Here is a 23,321-nt window from a genome sequence, read left to right on the forward strand (position 1 = left end):
TTATTTGTGTAACTAGTGGTGAAAGTGGCACTTTGCTGCACACGAGAGCAATGTTTACGCATGAGCCGCAGGCGAGTGCGGAATGATCTCGAGTGCAGCAAAGGCCTTTTTCACTCGTGTTGCACATTATATTTTTCCTACAGTCACTATAAAGCATATAAATAATTAGTCTTTCAAACACTATACAACACGTTTTTAGGTTCAGCTGGCAACACAAATGGTAGCCTACCCTAGAGAAAGTAGTACCCGCGGTCCGTATCACTCCGCTATTTTTCCTCGGCAAGAAATGTGCTCCGCGTTTTGAGAATATAGTTCCGTATGTTTTTGTAATTTGAAGTGGTTTCCGCGCCTAAAAAAATGCTTTAAAGGTATTTTCTTGTTTATTAAGATCGTAGGAATGTTTTAAAAACGTTTAAAAGAAAAGTCCAGAAAGTTCAGAAATACCGAAACTATAAACACAAATTGACAGGTTAAATCGTAGTTATAATAGTCAATCAGCTGCTCATATATTATTATCTTTAAGTGTTGCCAACCTATTTCCAAGCGTACACGGATTACGTGCATAATAGAACCACGCTGTTTTGTGTTGTTTCGTTGGAATCCTGATGTGCGGCAAAGTATAAACCGTACGGCAAAGTATAAACCGTACGGCAAAGTATAAATATGCAGCAATTAGCAGCTTTCTGTACTATAAACAGTACAAGGAAGTCAACTTTGTCGGGTGACTGTAGGAAAAATATATTCATAAACAAGCAAATTACAAAATTTTACAATATTCCCCATAAGAATAACATAGATATTTAAAATTTACATTTTTTTTAAATTTTCTCTGTAACCAATAATTATTGTACAAAAATACTTTGATATACTAAATCATCTGTTTTTTAAGCTCTTTAAAAAGGTCTAAAGAGAAATTGGGAAATGTTGTGTTTTGAGGGTGAAAAATGAGAAAAGACAATTTTTACTCCATAAAACTTCCCGTAAAACACTGTTCCCATGGTCCGATCATGCTGGTTCCCAAACTCATTCAAGTAAATCCTGCCTTACACCTTTAAACTAAATTTCATCAAAATTGGACAAAAATTGTTCACAGACGTATATATATTTTATAAACTCAAAATAAATATAAAATCATTTCAGGGTACTGAGTTAGTATGCTTTCTTTAATATATATATATATAAATTTTAACGAATGGTGTTTTTGGCCTCTGGGTATATCAAAATTAAAAGTAAATCGGTCCTGGGCCTAGGTCTTACCCACCTACGGTAATAGCTACTTCCCTATAGGGAATTCGCTAAAACAAAATTCATTCTAAATAATCTTTAACCTAAACAAGATCTGAATTGGTGTAAATACCTGTTTCCTTGTAATCCAAGATGTTGCTAATGTCGCAACTATTTTTAACTTTCACGAAGTCATCATCAGGTGTCAAAGGATGTCATAACCACTTCATCAGAAAGTGGTCGATTCACATAAATTACATAGATAGACAAACGAACACGAAAACGGACATTGAAATGGTAAAATAGTATATTTAAAACGAGTAAAGAGAAATAAATGGTAACTGTGGTATGGAGAATGATGCGTCAAGACCGGATGGATGTAGAGTCTACATAACTGTACATCCATCCGGTTGTGAGTGGTCGCAAAACCGTCTGAAGGGGGTGGCAACCTGCCCTGGGCGCTGCGGCTGAGGGGGCGCCATGCCGCGGCTATTTGTATTAACATAGTATTAAAAATATGCGAATGCGGCTATTACTGGGGGGGAGAGGGGGCGCCACGACCACGTTTGTTCCGGGCGCCGCCAACCCTAGGGACGGCCCTGAGTGGTCGGGAAGCATCATTCAAAAAATAAGGTAGAAATAGAGTTCTAGACTCTAGCACATTCTGTGACTGGCTCACAGAACTATGTTCTTGTTTGATGAAATGTTGGCCACAGCTGGTCCATATAGATGGAATGTCTATAGACATTCCATCCCCATGTTAATGTTGTAGCCAATAATAACATTTGTCTTAGTTGATGTGAGCCACTTACAGATTGCGCTGATCTAAATTACTGATTTATCCCGATTACATGATGGTGTTTACCAAGTGAAACTGATGGATTGACTTATTATGAGCTATAGCAACTGTTGTGACCCAGCAATATGTCAGGGAGTTTTAGACACTAGCGCAATCTGTGACTGGCTCACACAACTACATTCTTTTTTAGTAAAAAATTGGTGACAGCTGATCCATATAGATGGGATATCTTTGTATCCAATAGTCAATGATACAACTATACATTCCATCCCCATGTTTAAGTTATCGCTAGTTTTTAAAATGAAAATCATAGTTGATGTGAGCCACCGACAGATTGTGCTGATCTAAATTATTAATTTATGTTGAATACAACATACTTTTTACCAAGTCAAACTGATTGATTTTCTAGTGGGGCCTTGCTTTATGGTCCTTCAGTTGTTTACTTCAGGCTCAGCTGAGTTAAATCAATAATAACAATTAAATAAGCTAAAAATACTGTTCAGAAAAATCTTCAAACTATTGAACATTTTATCAATCAACTTACTTGCAATGATTTCTAAAATATTAACTTTTAACTTATAACATTTCAACACTAACTCATATTACTCTACCTCTAAAAAGTGTTATCATGGAAAAAGGATACTGGCATCGAGGTCCTTCATCACTTTACCGGATTACAATGATTTCACTTGTGCGTCAGAAATGGAATTTGGCCTTTATAAAAACTCTTCCTGGACACATAAAAGAAGATTTGTTGCAGCTAGGAATATTAAGAAGAAGAGTGAATAGTGATCTGGGTCTCAGTGAATTTCTACATCCCAACGTAATGAGATTGGACACATTTCATTGCGATATATCTAGTAAAGATTTGTTGGAGATATCTCGATGTCGCCGGTTGAGACTTTTGGTAATGAATCCACCAAGATACTATAGATTCAGCCATTCTACTCCCATTCTCAAACAGATGTTTTCAAATCTCCCCTTCCTGGTTAAGTTGCACATCACAAATAACGATGGAGTGACAGATGACGTAGTATCTGTCATTACAAAGACTTGTAATCTAGTTCAAGAGTTAGATCTGAGTGGAGACTATAATCTCACAGATGCAGCGACAGATAGTCTTGCACGAATGTGTAATTTGAAAGCTATCGATCTGTCCAACACAAACATAGGAGACCGTGGCCTGAAAACATTGAGTCAAGGACCACATTCAAAAATGATCTCCCATCTTAGGCTCAACCACTGCAAGAACGTTTCTGACGATGGCATATATGCTCTAATACAGGGTTGTGAGAATTTACTGAAACTCATTGTGTGTGGATGGCCAAGAGTTTCTATAGAGTGTCAACTAGCTCTGAATACATTTCTGAGCAGACAATCAACAGAAAAAAATACATCCATGTAATCTATAATATTAAAACGAAACAGTGTTTTTTTATTTCACGATTCTGAATCAACCACTCGACGGATTTTCATGATTTTTGTGTTGAAAGAAAGTTAATTTTGAGAACTAGGGAATGTCGAAGCCATAATTTTAGTTATAGGTCCCAGTTTTTTAGAAATTGAGTTTTAATTTTTAAAAAGTCTAGCAGCCGACGCTAAGATTCTAAACTAGCTTTTGGCATAAAATAATTTGTTTAACATAACAGCTGTAAACATTCAGCTTTTGTGTCGGAAATTCAGCATTTGGAAAAAATGTAAATACATACTTAGGGTTGACTTATTTATACTATATGTATTGCTAATCATTGATACGTTCAATTCTTCTGTAAGAGGATGACAGATTAATTAAATACACATAGTAAAATACCAGGATGTTCAAATTATTTTTTAAAGCAATCTTTGTAATCTTAGATTTGTTTTAGAGCAATATAATTTGTTTTAACTCACAGCTGGTTAAATATAAACTACGGAACTATGAGGTTATTTTATTTACTCTTATTTTTTCATTGATTATAGGAAATAAGTAAGATTAGTAGAGATAATTAGACCACAGTTTAAAATAGTTTAGATCAAAATTAATTCAACCACAGTACAAATCGAGGCTCTGTACACGAGTCTTAAAAAACAAGGATAAATGCAAATTATTTTACTGCTCCAATTTTCAAGGAAAGAATAGAAAAATAACAATTTTTACCTGTTTTAATTCTTCATGGTAGCTTTTTGTTTACAATTAATGTTTGTCTGCTTTAAATTTCCAAGGCCCGGAAATATTGATGTCATAAAAAGAAGATCAAGAATAATCAGGAATCACGATTTTAAATTACCACCACAACCTCAGCCGGGTTTTATAAAAAGATAAACAGATGGATGACATAGATTGAACACAACGTCAACATTGACCTAGGATACTGCAATTAGACAAACCATCCTTTTATGAAATCGTGTTCAGTTGTGGTTACGTTTGGGGGTGCCTATATCAGCGCCCCCAAACGTGAAAATATCACTTTTATTTCAACTATGAATATATTGTAGTTTAAATTAACTAATATGGGAAATTACAATGTACATTTATTCAATGAGGGTGGGTAATTATCAAGGATAGAACTGATAACGGTATGGATAATAAACATGGACAATTACGTCATTAGTTTTACTAGCGTGTTTACTTTTTATATTCCTGCTACATGTGACCAGTTATTTTTTTCAAATGAATGTTATTTGAACCAAACAGCTGTTTCAAAACAAACTGTTATTGTTTTTACTTTTCTTTGTTTACACTTATTTATTTAGCAATTAATGCAGTGAAATTTATATAAAGGATAGGTGTGACGATTAGTTTTGATGTTAGGACACCAAAGTTAAATTATGTGTACTGTGAATTTTATTGGATATTGTCGTTTTATTTTAGGTCGTTTCTATTCAGACCTACTGGAAATTGTGTATAGTAGTTGTATTGTGGTGATAATAATTATGGAAGAGGCAGGTATGTGATGGAAGGTGGTATCGTCGACTAGGTCTATGCACTTCTCAATTGACTATTACTCTCTCTACTGTAGACTACTTATAATCAGTGTATCAGTGTGTGTCTGTGCGAATCGGCTGCAAATCTCACTTCAACGCTTTTCACATCGTAAAAATTGCAGAATTGCTGTTTTATTGTAAACTAGCTGATCTGAATTGTACACGGTTTTAACTGACTACTGAATTCCCGTACGTAGGACGGGCTAACACCTCGTGTATGTTAATTGTGTAAGACAATTAACATACATTATATGTTCCCTGTGCCGGACAGTCTCGCTGATTGGTAAGATGGATTGTAAAGTTTACACTTGCAGTAACAGCAACTGTTGCTGTCTGTGTTGGTGTTCGCACTATCAGAAGAGGGTCTCTGCGATTTGTTTGTAAGCTATTCTATAGAGCCAGGGATGAGTATAGTGAAACTAACATGATTACTAAATATAAATAAAACTAAAAATACCAACATAGCCTTTCTTACTATGCTGCAATAGATTCTGCCTGACCACATATTTAAGTGTCTTCTACTGAGTCTCCTCTTAAATCAACCTCTGGAATAAAGTAGGCATATTTAAAAAAATTATTCTTGCTGAAGAGCCAGCTCATCTTAGTGAAAAAGATACACAGGCAATCTCAATCTGTTCTGTATTCCCTGCGTTCATAGACCTATCCAACTTAAAATATGTATATAAGTTATTTCACTGTCTTAGTGAAGTGATTAAGCTATTTACTAATTAGCTTTTCAATTCACAGTAAAAAAAACACACACTTTCATAGTATGATTAAATTACATAACTGTTGAAAATTTTGGATTAAAGTGGATATAATAAAGTAGGTTTTAGGAAAAAGCAGAAGATAAAATACGACTTTTATAGTTGACATGGAAGCTCTTTTTGTATTTAAAAGTTTACAAGAAGTACAATTTACACTAATAGTTTTAACACAAAAAACAATTGTTTAACTTAAAACAACTATTTACTCCAGATCTTAATCAATAACACAAAATCGCCTAGAACAATGTCACATTATTATAGAATCCAACAAAATAGTATAAAAAATAAATGTTTTTTAAAAATCATCATTGTGTGTCTTTGTTGGGATAACAGGCTTTACCTTAAGGGTAATGAGGGCATCTTGGACACAATAAACACAATTTAGAAGAATATAAAATGAACCATTAAATTCTAGACATTTATTTCCAACTATAACCTCCCTTGGTATACGTTCAGTGGTAGTTTACTGTTTGATTTATTTATGAATGTAGATGTTTAGTAAAGTTTTTGTGGTCAGTATTACAGTCAGCTCTTTGCGGTTCAAGCAAGCCTGATATCCCGACTGAAGTCTTATAACACAGGCACTTGTGCTCTATACTACATCAGTAACTTCATTATGAGGATGTCTTTTAAGTACCTAACCCCTAGCTTTATGTTAATTTAACATTAGTTTTATCCAAAGGGCAGTCATGTTGTGTGGTATAATCCCCTATCTCTATCCAAAACAAAGATAGTACATATTTATTAGAAATATGATGGCTTCGCCATACTTTTAACACTAGGTATCTGTTTATTGTGCTTAACTATGAGGCGATGAAGCTTTATTAAGATGGGGAATGATTTTAATTATTAGTGGTAAAAAAAAATTGTGTAATACATTAATTTGGAAAAAAGTATTTACAGCAAAAGAACAACAATGTTAGTTGACGATTCAAAAGACTGTTAAGTTATAACATTACTTCTCAAGCAACAGTATGGGTGATAGTGTTTTTTGAAATTACTGTAGCCTACAGCATAAATAATGTCTTTAGGGAAACAAGAGTAGATGTTACAAAAACAAGATTTAAGCAACCAAAACCATTACAAGAGAAGGATTTAAATTTATCATTATGATTTTAATTTTGATAGCAAATATAACACTGAATATTTTTAACGAGGGTCGTATAATAAGTTTTAAAAACTTAACATTTTCTTCCCCTTAAGCATACTAATTAGGTAAATTATTGTAGGTGAATCATATCAGACAAAACTGAAATGTAATATGCTTTTCAAAATCAAGGAGTGTTTGGTTATGAAGAGTTACTGAATATAAAGACAGATTTTACACAAAATTTGATAGAATCCAATTTTTTCTTTACTTGAATCGTTGAATCAAAACTTGTTTTTATTCAATTTGAAAAATTTTAACGGATGCTATTTTTTTTATGTAGTGTGTTACCTCTAGTTTTTATTTTTAACTCTAGTCTTACACAGACAAAAATATTTATATGAATAAGTTTATCACATTAAGTTAAAATAGCTAAATAGGAGTGTGAAAATATTGATCCCTCTATCACTTGTAGGTTTCTTCATATGAGATCTTCAACATATTTAGACTAAAATTTGATTATTCTGAAACAAATCACACAGACATAAAAGATCAAATAAATATTATTCACATGCTAATGATGCATTATTAAAAAAAATACTAAAACAATTCAATTTCTTATTATTTTAATGAATAAGCACAGTTATTTAACAAGATATATGCATTATTTAAATGGAAGTCTGGAAATATGGAAGTAAGGACGTATGGAAGACGCTATGTTAATACCAAAATGAAAAACTAATCAATGGATATTTTAGGTCTAAAGAGAGTACAATACAATACAGTAGTAACTAAATCTGTGCAAGTAACATTCTTGGGTCAAGAAATCATGTTTCAAAACCCAATAATTAATTGGTTATGTCTGTACGAAGATCATCAGTTAAGGATTTTCCAGCAAAATTATCAAACAAACCTGTCTATTACGGTGTACTTTTTTTCCACAAATTTTATATGAATTGCATTATAGGGTGTGGAAAGCACAAGAACAGGAATTTTCCGGGAAGAATGGTAGTTTTATATGAAAACACAAACTAAACATGATCTTATATTTAGGCATGTACGGAGGGTAGGCCGGGGTGTTTATGTGGATTTGTGGCTGCAAGAAGTGTAGGTTATAGTCTACTAGGTTGTTAATTGCGTTGAATCCTTATTGTTTTTAAGCTAATGGAGTAGTTGGCCAAGATTTCAGAGTTCATAAGAGCTACATGGTAAAATCTAAAACGCAATAATTTCCTATAGGCCTAAATATCGGGAAATGGTGGGATGGACAGGGGAGTTATCCATTTGAGGGGTATTACAAAAACTCATTTTTGTAAATGTAATATCTCGCTTATTTGACATAGGATGAAAATAAAAATTGCATATTCGTTATTTCCGTTTTTCACGTTTATTGTTGTTTTTTTCACAGAAAAAGAGCATCATTTTTGGAATCAGCGTTGAATTTCTAGTAAAATCGGGTGAAGACCTTAAAATGCATATTTACCGTAAATTTGTTTTTAAGTTATCCTGTGAATGTTTACACAAAAAGTGGAGATAAAATTAAAATTGTAGCAAAACATAGCTTTCAAATGACAAATGAAGACATACTTACTTGGCTTGTATTCCGATTCATTTTTTTGTTGCATAACAGCTGATTCCATTGCTCTAAGAAACGAGTCTAGATTCGCAGTTCGGGACTTGACGAACAGAGCGTGGGCCAAAAAAGGTATCCTGCGCAATGTTCTGCCGCTCAGTCCTTCACTCAATCTGGAAATGAACGATTCTACAGTGTTTTAGTTATAAGTTACTTGAGCAGTGTACTTTAAACCTACAGTCTACTTTAGTCATTTTTAAATACACATTTTACCTGCATTAAAAAATAGTAATCTATCTATTCATATTATTAATACGCTACATGAAACTTTGTGAACAATAAGGCTTTTTTGTTTTAAGATTTAACCCCACATATTATATACCAAAATGTTCCGTCTAGGTGTGTAGATTTGCAAACTGACCTTACATTTTTGAAAAAGTCCCTTGGGCTCTGCCCCAGTGGCTTTTAAAAAGGGACCATGTTATCCTTAAGAAGAACATATTTGTATACATTATGATCAGCTGGATAATTTAAATGATGTTAATATTAACATAGAAGTTTCATTTTGGAAACGTGTGCTACAAATATTTTATGACTTGGTTGAAATGAAATAATCTATAATATTAATTTGAAACTGTTTTTCTTTGTGACAGCTAATTTGAGAGAACGGCTGGCCGTAGAAACTCGGTAGAGGTGTCTAAAAACAGCGCTTGGTCCGTAGATGAGCCATCAAAAGAGAAACGTGGTAAATTCCCTTGGGGCTCTGCCCCAGTGGCCTTTAAATTCCCATCCCATGTTATTCTTATGGGGGAAAACGGATTTTTGTTACAGCTAATTTCAGAGAACGGCTGGGCGTAGAAACTTGGTAGGGTTCTCTAAAGAAAGGTCTTGGTCTGTAGATGACCCATCAAAAGAGAAACGAGGTAAATTCCCTTGGGGCTCTGCCCCAGAGGCCTTTAAAGTCCCCTCAGCAGATTTGTTTACATTATGACCATATGTATAATTTTACACAACTTGTTAATGAAACAGCTGTTAATATTTAAATTGTGATTTACTGAATTTGTCAAAATGAAGTATTTGCAAAGGTTTTTTCTGATTTTAAAATAGATTTTCTTTGCGTCTGTAGACAATACTTGGGTTGGTGTAATTATTACAATGGGAAAAAAATATCCTGGACAATTTGGTATAGGCCTACTAAAAATAAAACTAAATTAGAAGAAATAGAAATAATGGTTTTTTTTCTTCCCATTTATAATCGTTATTATAGAGAACCTAATACGGCTATGAGTGGGAAACATTTGTAGAAAACTCTAAAAAACAAGATCAGCTATTGAAAAAAGATAAGATATTTACAAACTATTTTGATTATATCTAACTGTTGTTTACATCATGAGTATTTCCATAATCTTTGAGTCAACTTTTATAAAGTCATCGGAAATTATGACCGTTATTCGTTTTAAAATAACGCCTGTAATGCTTCGCAATTGCTCAAATTCGAGCAACAGGTACACTAGTATTTATTATTTGAATTTGGGTTGGCGTAAATATTACAATGGAAAAAAGCGAGAAAGCCTGGACAGTTTGATATACCAAAAAGAAAACTGAGCAATAATTGAAAGAGCCGATTTGCAATCTACGGAAACATAGGAAAGTCATAGAACAGAACACCACAAAGTAGGAGAAATAGAAATCATGTTTTTCTAGAATTTATAAGTTATTGTGGACAACCTAATGGGGAGTGGGAATTTTTTTTAGAAAACCCTAAAAACAAGACCAGTTTTTTTTTTAAATGATAAGATATTTTGATTACATCGAACTGTTATGTACATCGTTAGTATTTCCATAATCTCTGAGTCAACCCTTTTAAAGTCATCGGAAATTATGACTGTTATTTGTTTTAAAATAATGCCGTAATACTTCGCAATAGATCAAATTCGAGCAACAGGTACACTAGTACTATTTATACTGAGTCAAAACAACATTAGGAATGGATATGGCGGTGATGAAATTTATAAATACTTTGTCCTTTCTCATTGTCTTAATAACTACGCAAAAAATAAGGATAACAATAACAATACATCACTTTGTTGATTTATAAGCATACATGCTTTCTTCTGGTGTAAATTAAACACAACTATCTTGATTTGTGGGATGAAAAATGAAAGATAATTACTTGACAGCCTTTTACCAGTAGGCTAGAACAACGTACTAAGATGTTTACCATTATATTAAGTTGGTGATGAGTAATTTTACCCAAGTTTGGGTGAATTTACACACTTCTTAATACTGATCATAGCTGTAGTCAGGTTCTTACCTTGAAAGTGCTAATAACTGTTGAACACTTTCGTGTGTGCTGTCTTCTCCATTAGACTCTAGCCTCAGTCTGTCAAATGTTAGCGAGTCAAATTGAGAAGAAGATACAATCAGGTTTACCTGAAATAACAAATGCAAAACGTCAAAACCTTTCATTTGACCCCTTATAGTTTTTAAATCACTTACATATCACCACGGCATACTAATAGGTACAGAATACCACAGCCAGTTAAACCAAAACGATGAAATAAAATACAACATAAGAGTTAAATCGGAGGAGGCCCTAAGACACTTAAGTACTGTCCCGTTTGTGTTGAAATTTTATGACTATTAGAGATAAGATATATCTAAGGGTTATATGCACACATCTAAACTAAAGTATCAGCACCACTTGGTTAAGTTAGGCTATACCCACATGTATACTGTGTTGCTTGTGTATACTTGTTGAAACTGACGTTTACGGTTGCCGTGTACAATAAACTTATAACACATAATAAGACTTATAATCAACTTTTTCCCATACATACCCGAATAAGCTCTTTGAGGCATGTTAGATAGATTTTGAATATGGCATGATAAGATGGCAATCCAATATATTGTTTGATATCAGCTCGGTCGAGGAACGCTCCGTCTATCGCTCCGGTTATGTTTGATGTTGACAGTATCATCACATTTGGAAACCTGAAAAATACAGTATTACGAATTTAGGAGATTTGTTACATGAATTTTGAAAGTATAAACACTTTTGCTGATAGCCACGTTAATGCAGTTTAAGCAATGGAATGTCTGATTTATAAAAATTACTAAGAAACAATAAATAAAAGCAGCACAGTTTTGGAGTTTAGAGCTTCTTCTTTTTGCGTGTGTGTTTGTATTTTCTTCACTTGTTCAACTGATATTTTTTACCACAGGCCTCCACCACTAGATATAACTTCTGCACAATCCCGGGACAACAACATCCCCACCTGCAATTGGCACAAAATTGTGAACAACACCACAGAAAACATACTGCTATAACCCAGAATGCCAACCGCATGGTAAAAACCATTAAGTGTTTTGAGAGAGCTTTGCCTGTCAATCCGTAGGTGGCGCTGCCTACGGATTGACAGGCAAAGCTCTCTCAAAACACTTAATGGTTTTTACCATGCGGTTGGCATTGTGGGTTATAGTAGTATGTTTTCTGTGACACCACCCATGATTGCTGTGCAATAGTCAACTCCTCCTGCATTCACGGGACATCGTCCTTTCTCGTGCTCATGGCACATTCACATTATTAATTTTACAAAATCAAAATTTTATCTATGACCTTAAAACATTGTTTTGATACAAAACGCAACAGCCTCCTTTTGCTTGCCCAGTGGTAAATCCGGCACTGCTTATTTTTACCACAAGGGCTACAGTAATATCCACCTCCTCTTCTTCAGGGAATTTTGATAAAACTGACACAAAATTTACATTTCTGATAGGTCAGAATTGAATTTTACTTTGGTTTTTACTAGTAGTCTAGAACTATTACGTAGGTAATTTTATTAAAGTCATACTTGCGAATCTGATCAATCTCTGTGAGAACAGAGTTGACTGCTCGTATCATGTCTGAAGGTTCAGCGCCACTCATAGACGACTCACGAGCTCTTGTCAAACTCTCCACTTCATCAATGAGGACAAACACGAGGGCGTTGGTGTCTTCAATCAGCTCTCTGATCTTGGTAAACATCTTTCCAACCAACTTGCCACTCTGCCGACACCAATAAAACATTATTAATTGTAATATTGGTAATAATGTAGAATGGATGATGTATCACTACAATGATGAGAGCAAGTTTGTGAAAATTATGTATGATCTGTAGCCACCTCACATTTCTTGAGTCAAGAAAATTCATAGGTAGCAGTGTTAAGACATGTATGCGCGAAAGAATTAATAATGATGATTATTCCAAAACATTGTTAAAACTAGTTTTGAAATACAACACTAATAAATCAAGCAAAAAATAAAATATTTAGTAACCAAAACATAAAATTAAAATTCTGTAGCCCATAAGTTCTGGTTAGGAATCGGCAAACATAATTTAGAGCTGCCTGTACTTCCTCTGGGTTGCTGTAGACAAATTTACTGTGGATCAATTTATTAGGAATTTGATGGTAAATCAAATTTGATGTTTAACTAGGTGGCGTTCGCAGAGGCATCCACAAAATTGAGCGGAGTCATCAAGGGTTCATATTATATTGTTTTTGTCATACTGCAGTAAAAAAACAGTCGTTTTTAATGCATGCGTTGCTGGTCTAAAGTAGCATTTTTACTCTCTAGGGAGTAAAAATCGTGTTTTGCCTCTATGGAGTAAAAATCAGTTGTTGTCAACTCAGTTGTAAATTTTGATCCATTCCAACACTCAACGATGCTCACCTTCACTACTTCCTTCACCACCCCCTACGTCGTGGACCTGTTTCCCTCTCTTCTAGTAGCATTTTAGGATTGCAGATACATTAATGTAATTGCCAAAGACAGTTCCCACACTCTGCACTGCTAGCCTTACTAATTGCTTCACCATTTCCTACGTCATAGACCTGTTTCCTTCCCTTCTCATAGCATTTATGTATTACATTACAGATACATTTATCTAACTGCACAAACGGTTCCCCCACTCTGCACTGCCAGCCTTTAATACTTCCTTCACTACTTCCTCCGTCGTGGGGTCTGTTTCCTTCCCTTCTCATAGCATTTTAGGATTGAAGATACATTAATCTAACTGCCACAGACGATTCTCACACTACGCTCATACTTTACTACTTCCTGAGCTACTTCCTACGTCATCGACCTGTTTTCATCACTTTCCAAATCATTTTAGTATTTTAGATACGTTAATCTAATTGCCACAAACATTCCCCACACTCCACACTGCTAGCCTTTACTACTTCTTTCACCATTTTCTATGTCGTGGGCATGCTTCCATCCCTTCTCATTGCATTTCAGCTTTGCAGATACATTAATCTAATTGCTACAAACGGTTTCTAGTTCCCACACTCCACACTGCTCACCTTACTACTTCCTTCACCTCTTCCTACGTCACGGACCTGTTTACATCTCTTCCCATAGCAATTTAAGATTGTAGATACCTTAATCTGGTCGTCATAAACAGTTCCCACACTCCGGACAGCTCGCCTCGACTACTTCCTTCACCACTTCCTACGTCTCGGACCTGTTTTCCTCCCTTCCATTAGCATTTTAGGATTGCAGATCCCTTAATCTAATCGTCATAAACAGTTCCCACACTCCGGACAGCTCGCCTCAAGTACTTCCTTCACCACTTCCTACATCGCGGACCTGTTTCCCTCCCTTTCCTTAGCATTATTGGATTGCAAATACCTTAATCTATTAATCATAAACAGATCCCACATTCCGAACAACTCGCCTTTACTACTTCCTTCACCACTTCCTATGTCACGGACCTGTTCCCCTCCCATTTTAGAATTGCAGATACCTTAATCTAATCGTCATAAACAGTTCCCACACCCCGGTCAGCTTGCCTTGACTACTTCCGTCACCACTTCCTACGTCGGGGACCTGTTTTCATCCCTTCCGATAGAATTTTAGGAATGCAGGTACCTTAATCTAATCGTCATATACAGTTTCCACACTCCAGACTGCTAACCTTTACTACTTCCTTTACCACTTCCTACGTCACGGACCTCAAGCTAGTGTCGTCATTTCATTACGTTTATGATCCATACCGTTTCTGTTCTAATATCTGTGGAATAATGCTATCAGCTATTTCTTTATTTACTGCATTCAAAAGTCAACAGCTGATTATATGTCTTTGTTTATGTGTCAAATACTGCTTCCATAAGGATTACATTGAAACTTTGAGACCCAGTGGGGCGGATTCCTGAGAGACTTTTTTAACGCCATATAGATGTTGGCACTCACCGATATGGTCTTTATCACCATGAAAAATTTGAAAACGATTGATTCAGCCGTCTAGGAGGAGTTTGCGTATTACGAAATGCATAAGAGTCGACGTATAAGAGCTTCGCTCGCTCCGCTCAAAAATGGAATGGGTGATAGAGCACGAAACACAACAAATTAGTTCATTGACAACTATTTGCCACATCACACAACAAACTAATAATTTGTATAAAATAAAAAAAGTATTATGATACATTATTGACCATAAAATTAAGAACTAAAATATTTCATTTAGATTTAGGGAAAAATGCTCTACTGTTTCATGCCAACTAACAGGGAAGCAAAAATCAACGTGGTGGTACATTATGCTGATTACAACCCCTGTAGCACAACACTATGGTACACTCTGGGTATTCAAACCAGTAGTAATTGAAAATTGACTCACTTCAGAGAAGAACTTGGAGAATAGACTGTGACTATTGATTTCCACCAGTTGTCCGTGTGTGTACCTGTGGCCCATCCTGATAGACAGCTTGTGAGCCAGAGCCTTACACAAGGAAGTTTTGCCTGTGCCTGGAGGTCCATGTAGCAGAACCAGCCTGTTCCATGTGATGATGTTTGTGTCCACCTTACAATCACTGAATAACATGGTAGTTTCCATGTAGCTGAGTAGCTGCAACAACATTAGGCTACTTGTACAGCAGATCTTGGCAAAGTCATTGATGATTTAAAAAAGTATTATTTTACAATATTTTCAAATACTCGTACATACTTAAGTCCATAACTTTACGTTTTGTTATTCTTATAATATTATAATATTATTATAATATTCTTAGGGATCTATTAACATCAAAAGTAGGGGTTTTAAAGTAAGCAGGTTTACGCTTTTAAATCAGTTCATGTTTTCAAACTAAATCATAGAGTTGCTGTATCTTAAAACACACATCAGCACCACTTTAATAGCTGTTTAGGTCACATTATCTTCCCGTTGCAAAGCACGGGTATAGCAGCTTGTAAATGGTTAAAAAGAGACAGTTTCTATTATTCTTGCATTATTGAAATTCTCTCGTCACACGGTTGGGGGGAGGAGGGCGGCCAGTTGTGGATAGCCCAGGGGTGGCAAATCCTAAACTAAAATCCGCCTCTGCCAGTTGGTAGACACCCTGTGCTACAGTTTTGCATTTTGCTGCTACAGTAAATGTAATAAAATGTGTGTTTATTTTTTAATAAAATGGTAGTACTGTAATTTAGTATGAAATCAAGAATTATTGAAAACTACCAAAATAAGTTTTTAATAAGCTAACTACAACAGTTTACCTATTCTCAATAAGAATACCATAAGAATTTTAAACTGCAGCAACAACTAATTGACAAAAGGTTTTCATAAAGTTAGTATACATTCTGTGCACCTACATTTTCTTTGACATTATTATCGTAAACAAGGCTCTCCCAAAGACCTCGAAAATCTGAAGAAGGCAAGATCCAATGATTGGCCACGGGTTGATCTTCCTCACTCTGGTCTCCTGAGTCCATGCTCTCTAATTGCACACCTTCTGTGTTGAGCCGATAGACGTGGAAATTCAAACACACGTCTCTGGGCAGGAACTCGTTTTGAAGATCAGCCTAAATAACAACATTGAGTTAGTCAGTTTTAAGTAAAGACCTTCAATAAAATTGAGCTGTTTGTCGGATTTATAAGGTATGTTACCTATTTATAATACTAAACAAATATGTTCTTCATAAGGATAACATGGGAACTTTAAAAGCCACCAGGGCAGAGCCCAAGGGACTTTTTCAATGTAAGGTCAGTTTGCATATCTACACACCTAGACCTTATTGTTTACAAAGTTTCATGTAGCGTATTATTAATATAGATAGATTGATGCCTATTTGTTTCTTCGAGCACATACCATGGGTTTCCTTACAGTAGTCAACACAACAACTGGTTGTATACTTTGTACCGGATGCCTACAACTACATTTTAACAGGCAGCTCATGGTTTGTGCCTGAAGAAACAATAAAGGGATAGTATTTTGTTATTGTTACGATACAAACGAGGGAATTTTTTTTCCTCAGTCATATAATCAATCGTTAAACAAATGATCGAAACAATTAATATGCATACGGGCTACTCAGTTCGTTTACATACACGTTATAAACAAACAGTTGCCCCAAAAAAATCTAATCCCGAATCTCAAAATTATATTCCAAAACCTGTTTCATTAGTAGAGGTTACAAATAAATTAAGATAGGCTACTTAATAATAAATTGTTTACTACAGTAGACTCCCTCTTTTCCGGACACCTTTTAACCGGACATCGGTTTAACCGGACTACACTCAACGGAAATTACATCTCTTTAACCGGACAATTTTTTTCAGCACATTGGTTTAATCGGACTAGATCGGCAGGAAGTGGCCGGTACTGAAACGACTGTTCTCGTGGGAAAGATTTGAGAACAGTAATCACATGTCTAAATACAATGCTCTCCTAAATTTAAGTCGAATATCACCGTAAACGGTGTGTTTTAATGAGTTTTTGGGGACGTCGGCTTAACCGGAAAACCCGTTATCCGGACTGGCCTCGGTCCCTAGGAGTTCGGATAAGAGGGAGTCTACTGTATTAATTAAACCTGAAAGAAGAAAACTATAGTTCGGCCGCTTAGAAAGCGACCACCTCCAGCATTGGTTTAGCATTAGGGGGCAGGTCGTTTTTTAAGCGGCCGAACTAAAATTAAGTTATTCTCACTAATTTCTATATCCAGCCAGGGGGTGAAATTCCGGGGGGTAACATTCTAAGTTTTATAATTTGATTTGTTCTGATTAATATCACTACCGTGAAAATATACCTTTGAATCGGCCTTTAATTTATTGAACTGATCTTGTCCAACTCTAGAGTTTGCGGCCGTAATTTTACCCCGGCCTGGTTTGTGACATCAGTTTTGCTCAGGGGGTAAAATTCCGCTAACCCCAAAAAAACACATACTACCAAATGATATACTAAATTATTTGTTTTTTAAGCTCTTGAAAGTGGCCTAGATAGAAATTGAGAAATTGTTGGTTTGAGGGTAAAATAAAAAATGAGAAAATCAAATTTTTGGGCCATAAAACCCCGTTCCCATGGCCCGATCATGCTGGTACTAGTATTTTCATGCAAAACTGACTGCAAAGTTGACTTTCAAAGTAATTTTTTTTTTTGGTTTCCAAATATAAAAAAAATATATTTAATTGTTTTGTACTTCCCGATTTTTTATGTAGCCTAAGTTAGCCTCCTCCGGATAACTGAGGTTGTACTGTATAACTTAAGCTTTTTATATTGCCTACCAGTTTTTCGTGATGAAGACTACTCTCGCCATCTTTATCACAAATCTGTATTTGTTCTACATTTTCCACAAGGATTCTATCTGAAAACTGTGTAATGCAAGTTCCGGGTTTTATTTTGCCAAGACGATAAATTTCTTCTTGAACACTTTCTTTCAGTTCTTTTACGCTGACAGTAGGCCTGCTGAAAAATAAAGTCACTATTAGAATTTACATAGGCATTTCTCTGTATGGCGCTACATCTATCAATAACTTAGAAACAATCCTAGAATTACAAAAAAAGCTAACTTATTTAAGAATTATTTTGGACCTTGACTCGAGAACTTCAAAAGAGCATTTTAAAATAATGACAGTATATGGGTTGTATATCTATGAAACAGTTCTATATGTTAAAAACAGATTTTCTCTATTGGCGTTAACTGGTGAACACCACCACTACAATAAAAGCCAACATTGCTTTAAACCGCCACAGATTAGAACTTTACAGTAGAAAACCAAGTTATACCGGCTCCAAATTGTACAACAAAATTCCAAATGAAATTAAATGGGCAAAAAGCATGGTGGGATTTAAGAGGGGTCTTAAAACATTTCTCGGCAACAAGGTATTGTATTCCCTAGATGAACTTTAGAATTTTAGAAGGAGCGTTAATTTTTAATTTGTATAAACTTATGTTAGATTTTAAGAACTTTGTATCTATAGAATGTAAGAACATTGTAATACAAAAATATGTAAGAGAATGACACTATTCATGTAGGTACTTTGTGCTTTAATGAATAAAGAAATATTGAATTGAATTAAATAGGATGAAGTAATCACAAGTTTATTCATTTGAAGTACCAATGGGCAGTAAATTGATTATACTTTCAAATTTCCTCGAATTTTTTTTTATCTGGTTTTGCAATTTGCTAACAAAACAATATCTTGATGAAAAATTGATAAAATTGGAACAATACTGGTATTCTTTCAAATTTACTGCTTGTAATTAAGAAAGTAGGCCCTGATGAGGCAAAATGCAGTTGAATGGTGTTAATTAAGATACCTGGACTCAATATATCTTCACAATTCCTGTCGCTGCTTGAACCATATTCAAATAAACCTAACAACCTCGTCAAAGTGCACAATAATACCTCAGCTGCGTATCATAGCCAATTTTTATGTTTTTTTAATAGGTAAATATAATTAATAAACAGAGAACCAGAGACTTATCTATATAAATGGACTAATCTGATTTCATTAATAAATCTACAAGATAAGTTACTGTAATGTGAATTCAAATATCTATATAATTAATACGCTAGGCCTACATGAAACTTTGTCAGTTGAACTCCTCCACCATTTCTTAACCGATTTTATCCATTGACGTCTCATTGGAAAGAGCGTGTCGCGTACATTTGCAAACTGACCTTACATTTTTTTTAAAGTCCCTTGGGCTCTGCCCCAGTAGCTGTTAAAGTTCCCATTTTATCCTTATGAAGAACATGATTGTTTACATTTTGATCAGCTGTATATTTTAATTGCTGTTATTTTTCATTTCAAAGTCTTTTAAACTCATCGGAAATTATGATGACTTTTATTTGTTTTTAAATAACTACTTTAATTACTTCTTTGCAATTGCTCGATTTCAAGCAATGTGTTTACTAGTTAATTTTAATAAACTGGAAACTGAACCACAACACAACCATGGTAAACTTAATAATCGACATACGGTAGCCTAATTAAATTATCTCATTGCCCTAGTCTACAAACTTCCCCAACCCCTATTAGTCCTATATTATACTCATGCTAAGGCTACTCGTCCGATTGAAGATAACCCGCAGGCAGCTACCATACACTACAGACTGACCGAATCCTCATTGCCGGCAAATTAGGGGGTGCGCACACATCTAGCTATTGTGACCGTGACCGTCGCGAGTCGTCTGCGTGACGTCATGGGCAACGGCTACTTTCGGTACAAAAACAAATGGACAATTGGACGCCAAAACAAAAACAAACTCCACTTGTTGTAGCGGAGACGCTACACTACCTATTTATCTAAGTTAGGGTAGTTTTTAAGACATGTTTGAATTTTAAAACACACATGCATTGACATTGTCAGTGGAGCATAACATAAAGAAGAACACTTAAACCAAAACATGGCCTTTAATTATGCTGACAACAGACGGTCAACTTGTGAATTGATTGTCTGAATGGATTGACAGTGGTTCAAAGTGTATGGCCTATTTAGGTGATAAATAAGTATGCTTTCATATGGAAAGGTGAAGCCAAGGGGTTGGGTTGCAGTAACGGGGAAGTGCTTGTGCCGTGCTTAATGATTGTTAGCAATCCGAATCCCTAACTTACATAAGCCTAGGTCCTATCCTCATTTGGTGATCATCCTGAGAGTGAAATGTGTTTAAACGAAAGTAGGCTAAATACAACAAAGCTTCAAGAGGACTTCGTTTGAGAGAAAACAAAATTGTTAAAAACCTTCTCATGTCTAAGTTTAGGCCTGCCTACTTCATTTCCCTCTGGTATGCCTACACAAGATTCAGCCATTTATTTACATAGGTAACTTAGGCCTAACTTAAGTAAATTTTATCACTTAGCCTGTAAAACATTACTAGGATTTGCTTCAATCCTTACCATTATTTCATACTAGCCTAAATGGGGCTGGGTGGAAAATTAAAACACTGAAAGAAATCTTATTGACTTAGGCCCTCACCTACCCTAACCAATCTTACCTCGTTTCTCTTCTAAGAATTTCTACATGTAATACTGGATTCATTTTCATCATGTTGGATTTAAAATCACTGCAATTAAGTTATTTGAATTCGTAGGTGAGTTAACAATACCGGCGATTAATTACACTCTTCAAGTAGTTTTCTAGCCAAGAACCTAGTTTAACCTATAAATTAGTAGTGACTACTGACTACTAGTAGTGATGTTATAAAATAGGCTAGTTAGTTTGTTTATCCCGCTCAAAATAAATCTGTTTCTTCAGTCATCTTGCCCCAGTAGTCGAGTCCAATATAATAATGTTCAAAACGCTCAAGGACAGATTGAGTTTGAGTTTGAGATTACTCTTAAAATACACTACATACGGACGGATACGATTACATGAACACACGAGTGCACCACTGCACCAGTGTCAGTCACTAGTCAGTACTCAATAGTTAGGCATCCGGTATCGGCATCGGTCATTTCGGTACGGTATTTGTATTGTATTGGTATTTGGTAGGTAAGTGGTCGTGGTCAAAATAGTCAATCGAATCAGATAGGATCACATCAATTCAATAATTCAATAGTCGTCCTGCCCTTTGCTTTGACGTAATGACGTGTATAAAACCGTCGTGAAGTTAGCGGCTCTTTTCATCAGCGCTTTTTCGGTTTGTAATAGATGTGGGTTGGTACTCCTGCGGACGCCACAAACGTGTTTTGCAGGGATGTCGGAAACACAATTCAATGACAATACGGTGCGAAATGATGTTTTTATATTTATATAATGTCAATTATACATTGATAAAACGAGTATACAAGTTAAAACTAATTAATTGACCTATTTTAAAAGGCATATTTGAGACCGTAGTGTACATTATACGTAGCTATGGCTTAACATAACGCGATCAATTAAAACTCCGAACATAAAAAGTGCATAATCTTTTTTCCCAAGCCCATCACATCAACTTTGAGCTATTCTAATGGTAATATACAATGTGTAGAATACTCAGTATAAATATGATTGAGGCAGTCCAGTGAATTACGAAGCTATAAGGCAAAATGTATATGGTTGATAGGAACTCGCATCAGGAAAAGTGCACAATCTTTTTCCTGAGCCCATCACATCAACTTTGAGGTATTCTAATGGTAATATACAATGTGTAGAATACTCAGTATAAATATGATTGCGGCAGTCCAGTGAATTACGAAGTTATATGGCAAAATGTATATGGTTGATAGGAACTCGCATCAGGAAAAGTGCACAATCTTTTTCCTAAGCCCATCACATCAACTTTGAGGTATTCTAATGGTAATATACAATGTGTAGAACACTCAGTATAAATATGATTGAGGCAGTCCAGTGAATTACGAAGCTATAAGGCAAAATGTATATGGTTGATAGTAACTCGTATCAGGAAAAAGTGCACAATCTTTTTCCTAAGCCCATCACATCAACTTTGAGGTATTCTAATGGTAATGTACAATGTGTAGAATACTCAGTATAAATATGATTGAGGCAGTCCAGTAAATTACGAAGTTATATGGCAAAATGTATATGGTTGATAGGAACTCGCATCAGGAAAAGTGCACAATCTTTTTCCTGAGCCCATCACATCAACTTTGAGGTATTCTAATGGTAATATACAATGTGTAGAATACTCAGTATAAATATGATTGAGGCAGTCCAGTAAATTACGAAGTTATATGGCAAAATGTATATGGTTGATAGGAACTCGCATCAGGAAAAGTGCACAATCTTTTTCCTGAGCCCATCACATCAACTTTGAGGTATTCTAATGGTAATATACAATGTGTAGAATACTCAGTATAAATATGATTGCGGCAGTCCAGTGAATTACGAAGTTATATGGCAAAATGTATATATATGGTTGATAGGAACTCGCATCAGGAAAATTGCACAATCTTTTTCCTAAGCCCATCACATCAACTTTGAGGTATTCTAATGGTAATATACAATGTGTAGAACACTCAGTATAAATTGAGGCAGTCCAGTAAATTACGAAGCTATATGGCAAAATGTATATGGTTGATAGGAACTCGCATCAGGAAAAGTGCACAATCTTTTTCCTAAGCCCATCACATCAACTTTGATGTATTCTAATGCTAATATACAATGTATAGAATAATCAGTATGAGTATGATTGCGGCAGTCCAGTGAATTACGAAGCTATAAGGCAAAATCTATATGGTTGATAGGAATTTGCGTCAGGAAAAGTGCACAATCTTTTTCCTAAGCCCATCACATCAACTTTGATGTATTCTAATGCTAATATACAATGTATAGAATAATCAGTATGAGTATGATTGCGGCAGTCCAGTGAATTACGAAGCTATAAGGCAAAATCTATATGGTTGATAGGAATTTGCGTCAGGAAAAGTGCACAATCTTTTTCCTAAGTCCATCACATCAACTTTGAGGTATTCTAATGGTAATATACAATGTGTAGAATAATCAGTATAATTATGATTGAGGCAGTCCAGTAAATTACCAAGTTATATGGCAAAATGTATTTAGTTGATAGGAATTTGCGTCAGGAAAAGTGCACAATATTTTTCCTAAGCCTATCACATCAATTTTGAGGTAATCTAATGGTAATATACAATGTGTAGAATAGTCAGTATAAATATGATTGAGGCAGTCCCCTTAATTACCAA

At 35.1% G+C, this 23,321-nt stretch overlaps 2 protein-coding genes across 2 annotated transcripts; one reads left to right on the top strand and one right to left on the bottom strand.

The window, feature by feature from the left end:
- Nucleotides 1–2,651: 2,651 nt before the first annotated feature.
- Nucleotides 2,652–3,428, top strand: LOC128995461 (protein AMN1 homolog). Its single transcript, XM_054420480.1, has one exon. It carries the CDS (start codon nucleotides 2,652–2,654, stop codon nucleotides 3,426–3,428), a length of 777 nt encoding a protein of 258 aa, XP_054276455.1.
- A 2,398-nt stretch (nucleotides 3,429–5,826) lies between these two features.
- Nucleotides 5,827–21,039, bottom strand: LOC128995226 (pachytene checkpoint protein 2 homolog). Its single transcript, XM_054420172.1, has 9 exons — nucleotides 20,669–21,039; nucleotides 17,951–18,131; nucleotides 16,042–16,251; nucleotides 15,074–15,301; nucleotides 12,269–12,462; nucleotides 11,255–11,408; nucleotides 10,729–10,847; nucleotides 8,433–8,587; nucleotides 5,827–7,365 (listed from the first exon to the last, which is right to left on the bottom strand). The coding sequence occupies exons 1-9, from the start codon at nucleotides 20,719–20,721 to the stop codon at nucleotides 7,361–7,363; spliced, it is 1,299 nt and encodes a 432-aa protein (XP_054276147.1). The 5' UTR covers nucleotides 20,722–21,039; the 3' UTR covers nucleotides 5,827–7,360.
- Nucleotides 21,040–23,321: the final 2,282 nt, after the last annotated feature.

Source organism: Macrosteles quadrilineatus, unplaced genomic scaffold (genome assembly GCF_028750875.1).
Source record: "Macrosteles quadrilineatus isolate MER2022 unplaced genomic scaffold, UCM_ALF_1.0 Scaffold_5__1_contigs__length_97177068, whole genome shotgun sequence".
NCBI lineage: Eukaryota > Metazoa > Arthropoda > Insecta > Hemiptera > Cicadellidae > Macrosteles > Macrosteles quadrilineatus.

What these genes read in the sequence shown, in the direction of transcription:
- LOC128995461 (XM_054420480.1), top strand. Translation starts at nt 2,652, where the DNA reads ATGGAAAAAGGATACTGGCATCGAGGTCCTTCATCACTTTACCGGATT.
- LOC128995226 (XM_054420172.1), bottom strand. Translation starts at nt 20,721, where the DNA reads ATGATGAAAATGAATCCAGTATTACATGTAGAAATTCTTAGAAGAGAA. An exon ending in TCTCCAAGTTCTTCTCTGAA is followed by an intron (nt 12,463 to 15,073) that starts GTGAGTCAATTT and finishes TGGTGTCGGCAG; the next exon opens with AGTGGCAAGTTGGTTGGAAA. An exon ending in CAGTTATTAGCACTTTCAAG is followed by an intron (nt 8,588 to 10,728) that starts GTAAGAACCTGA and finishes GTTCATTTCCAG; the next exon opens with ATTGAGTGAAGGACTGAGCG.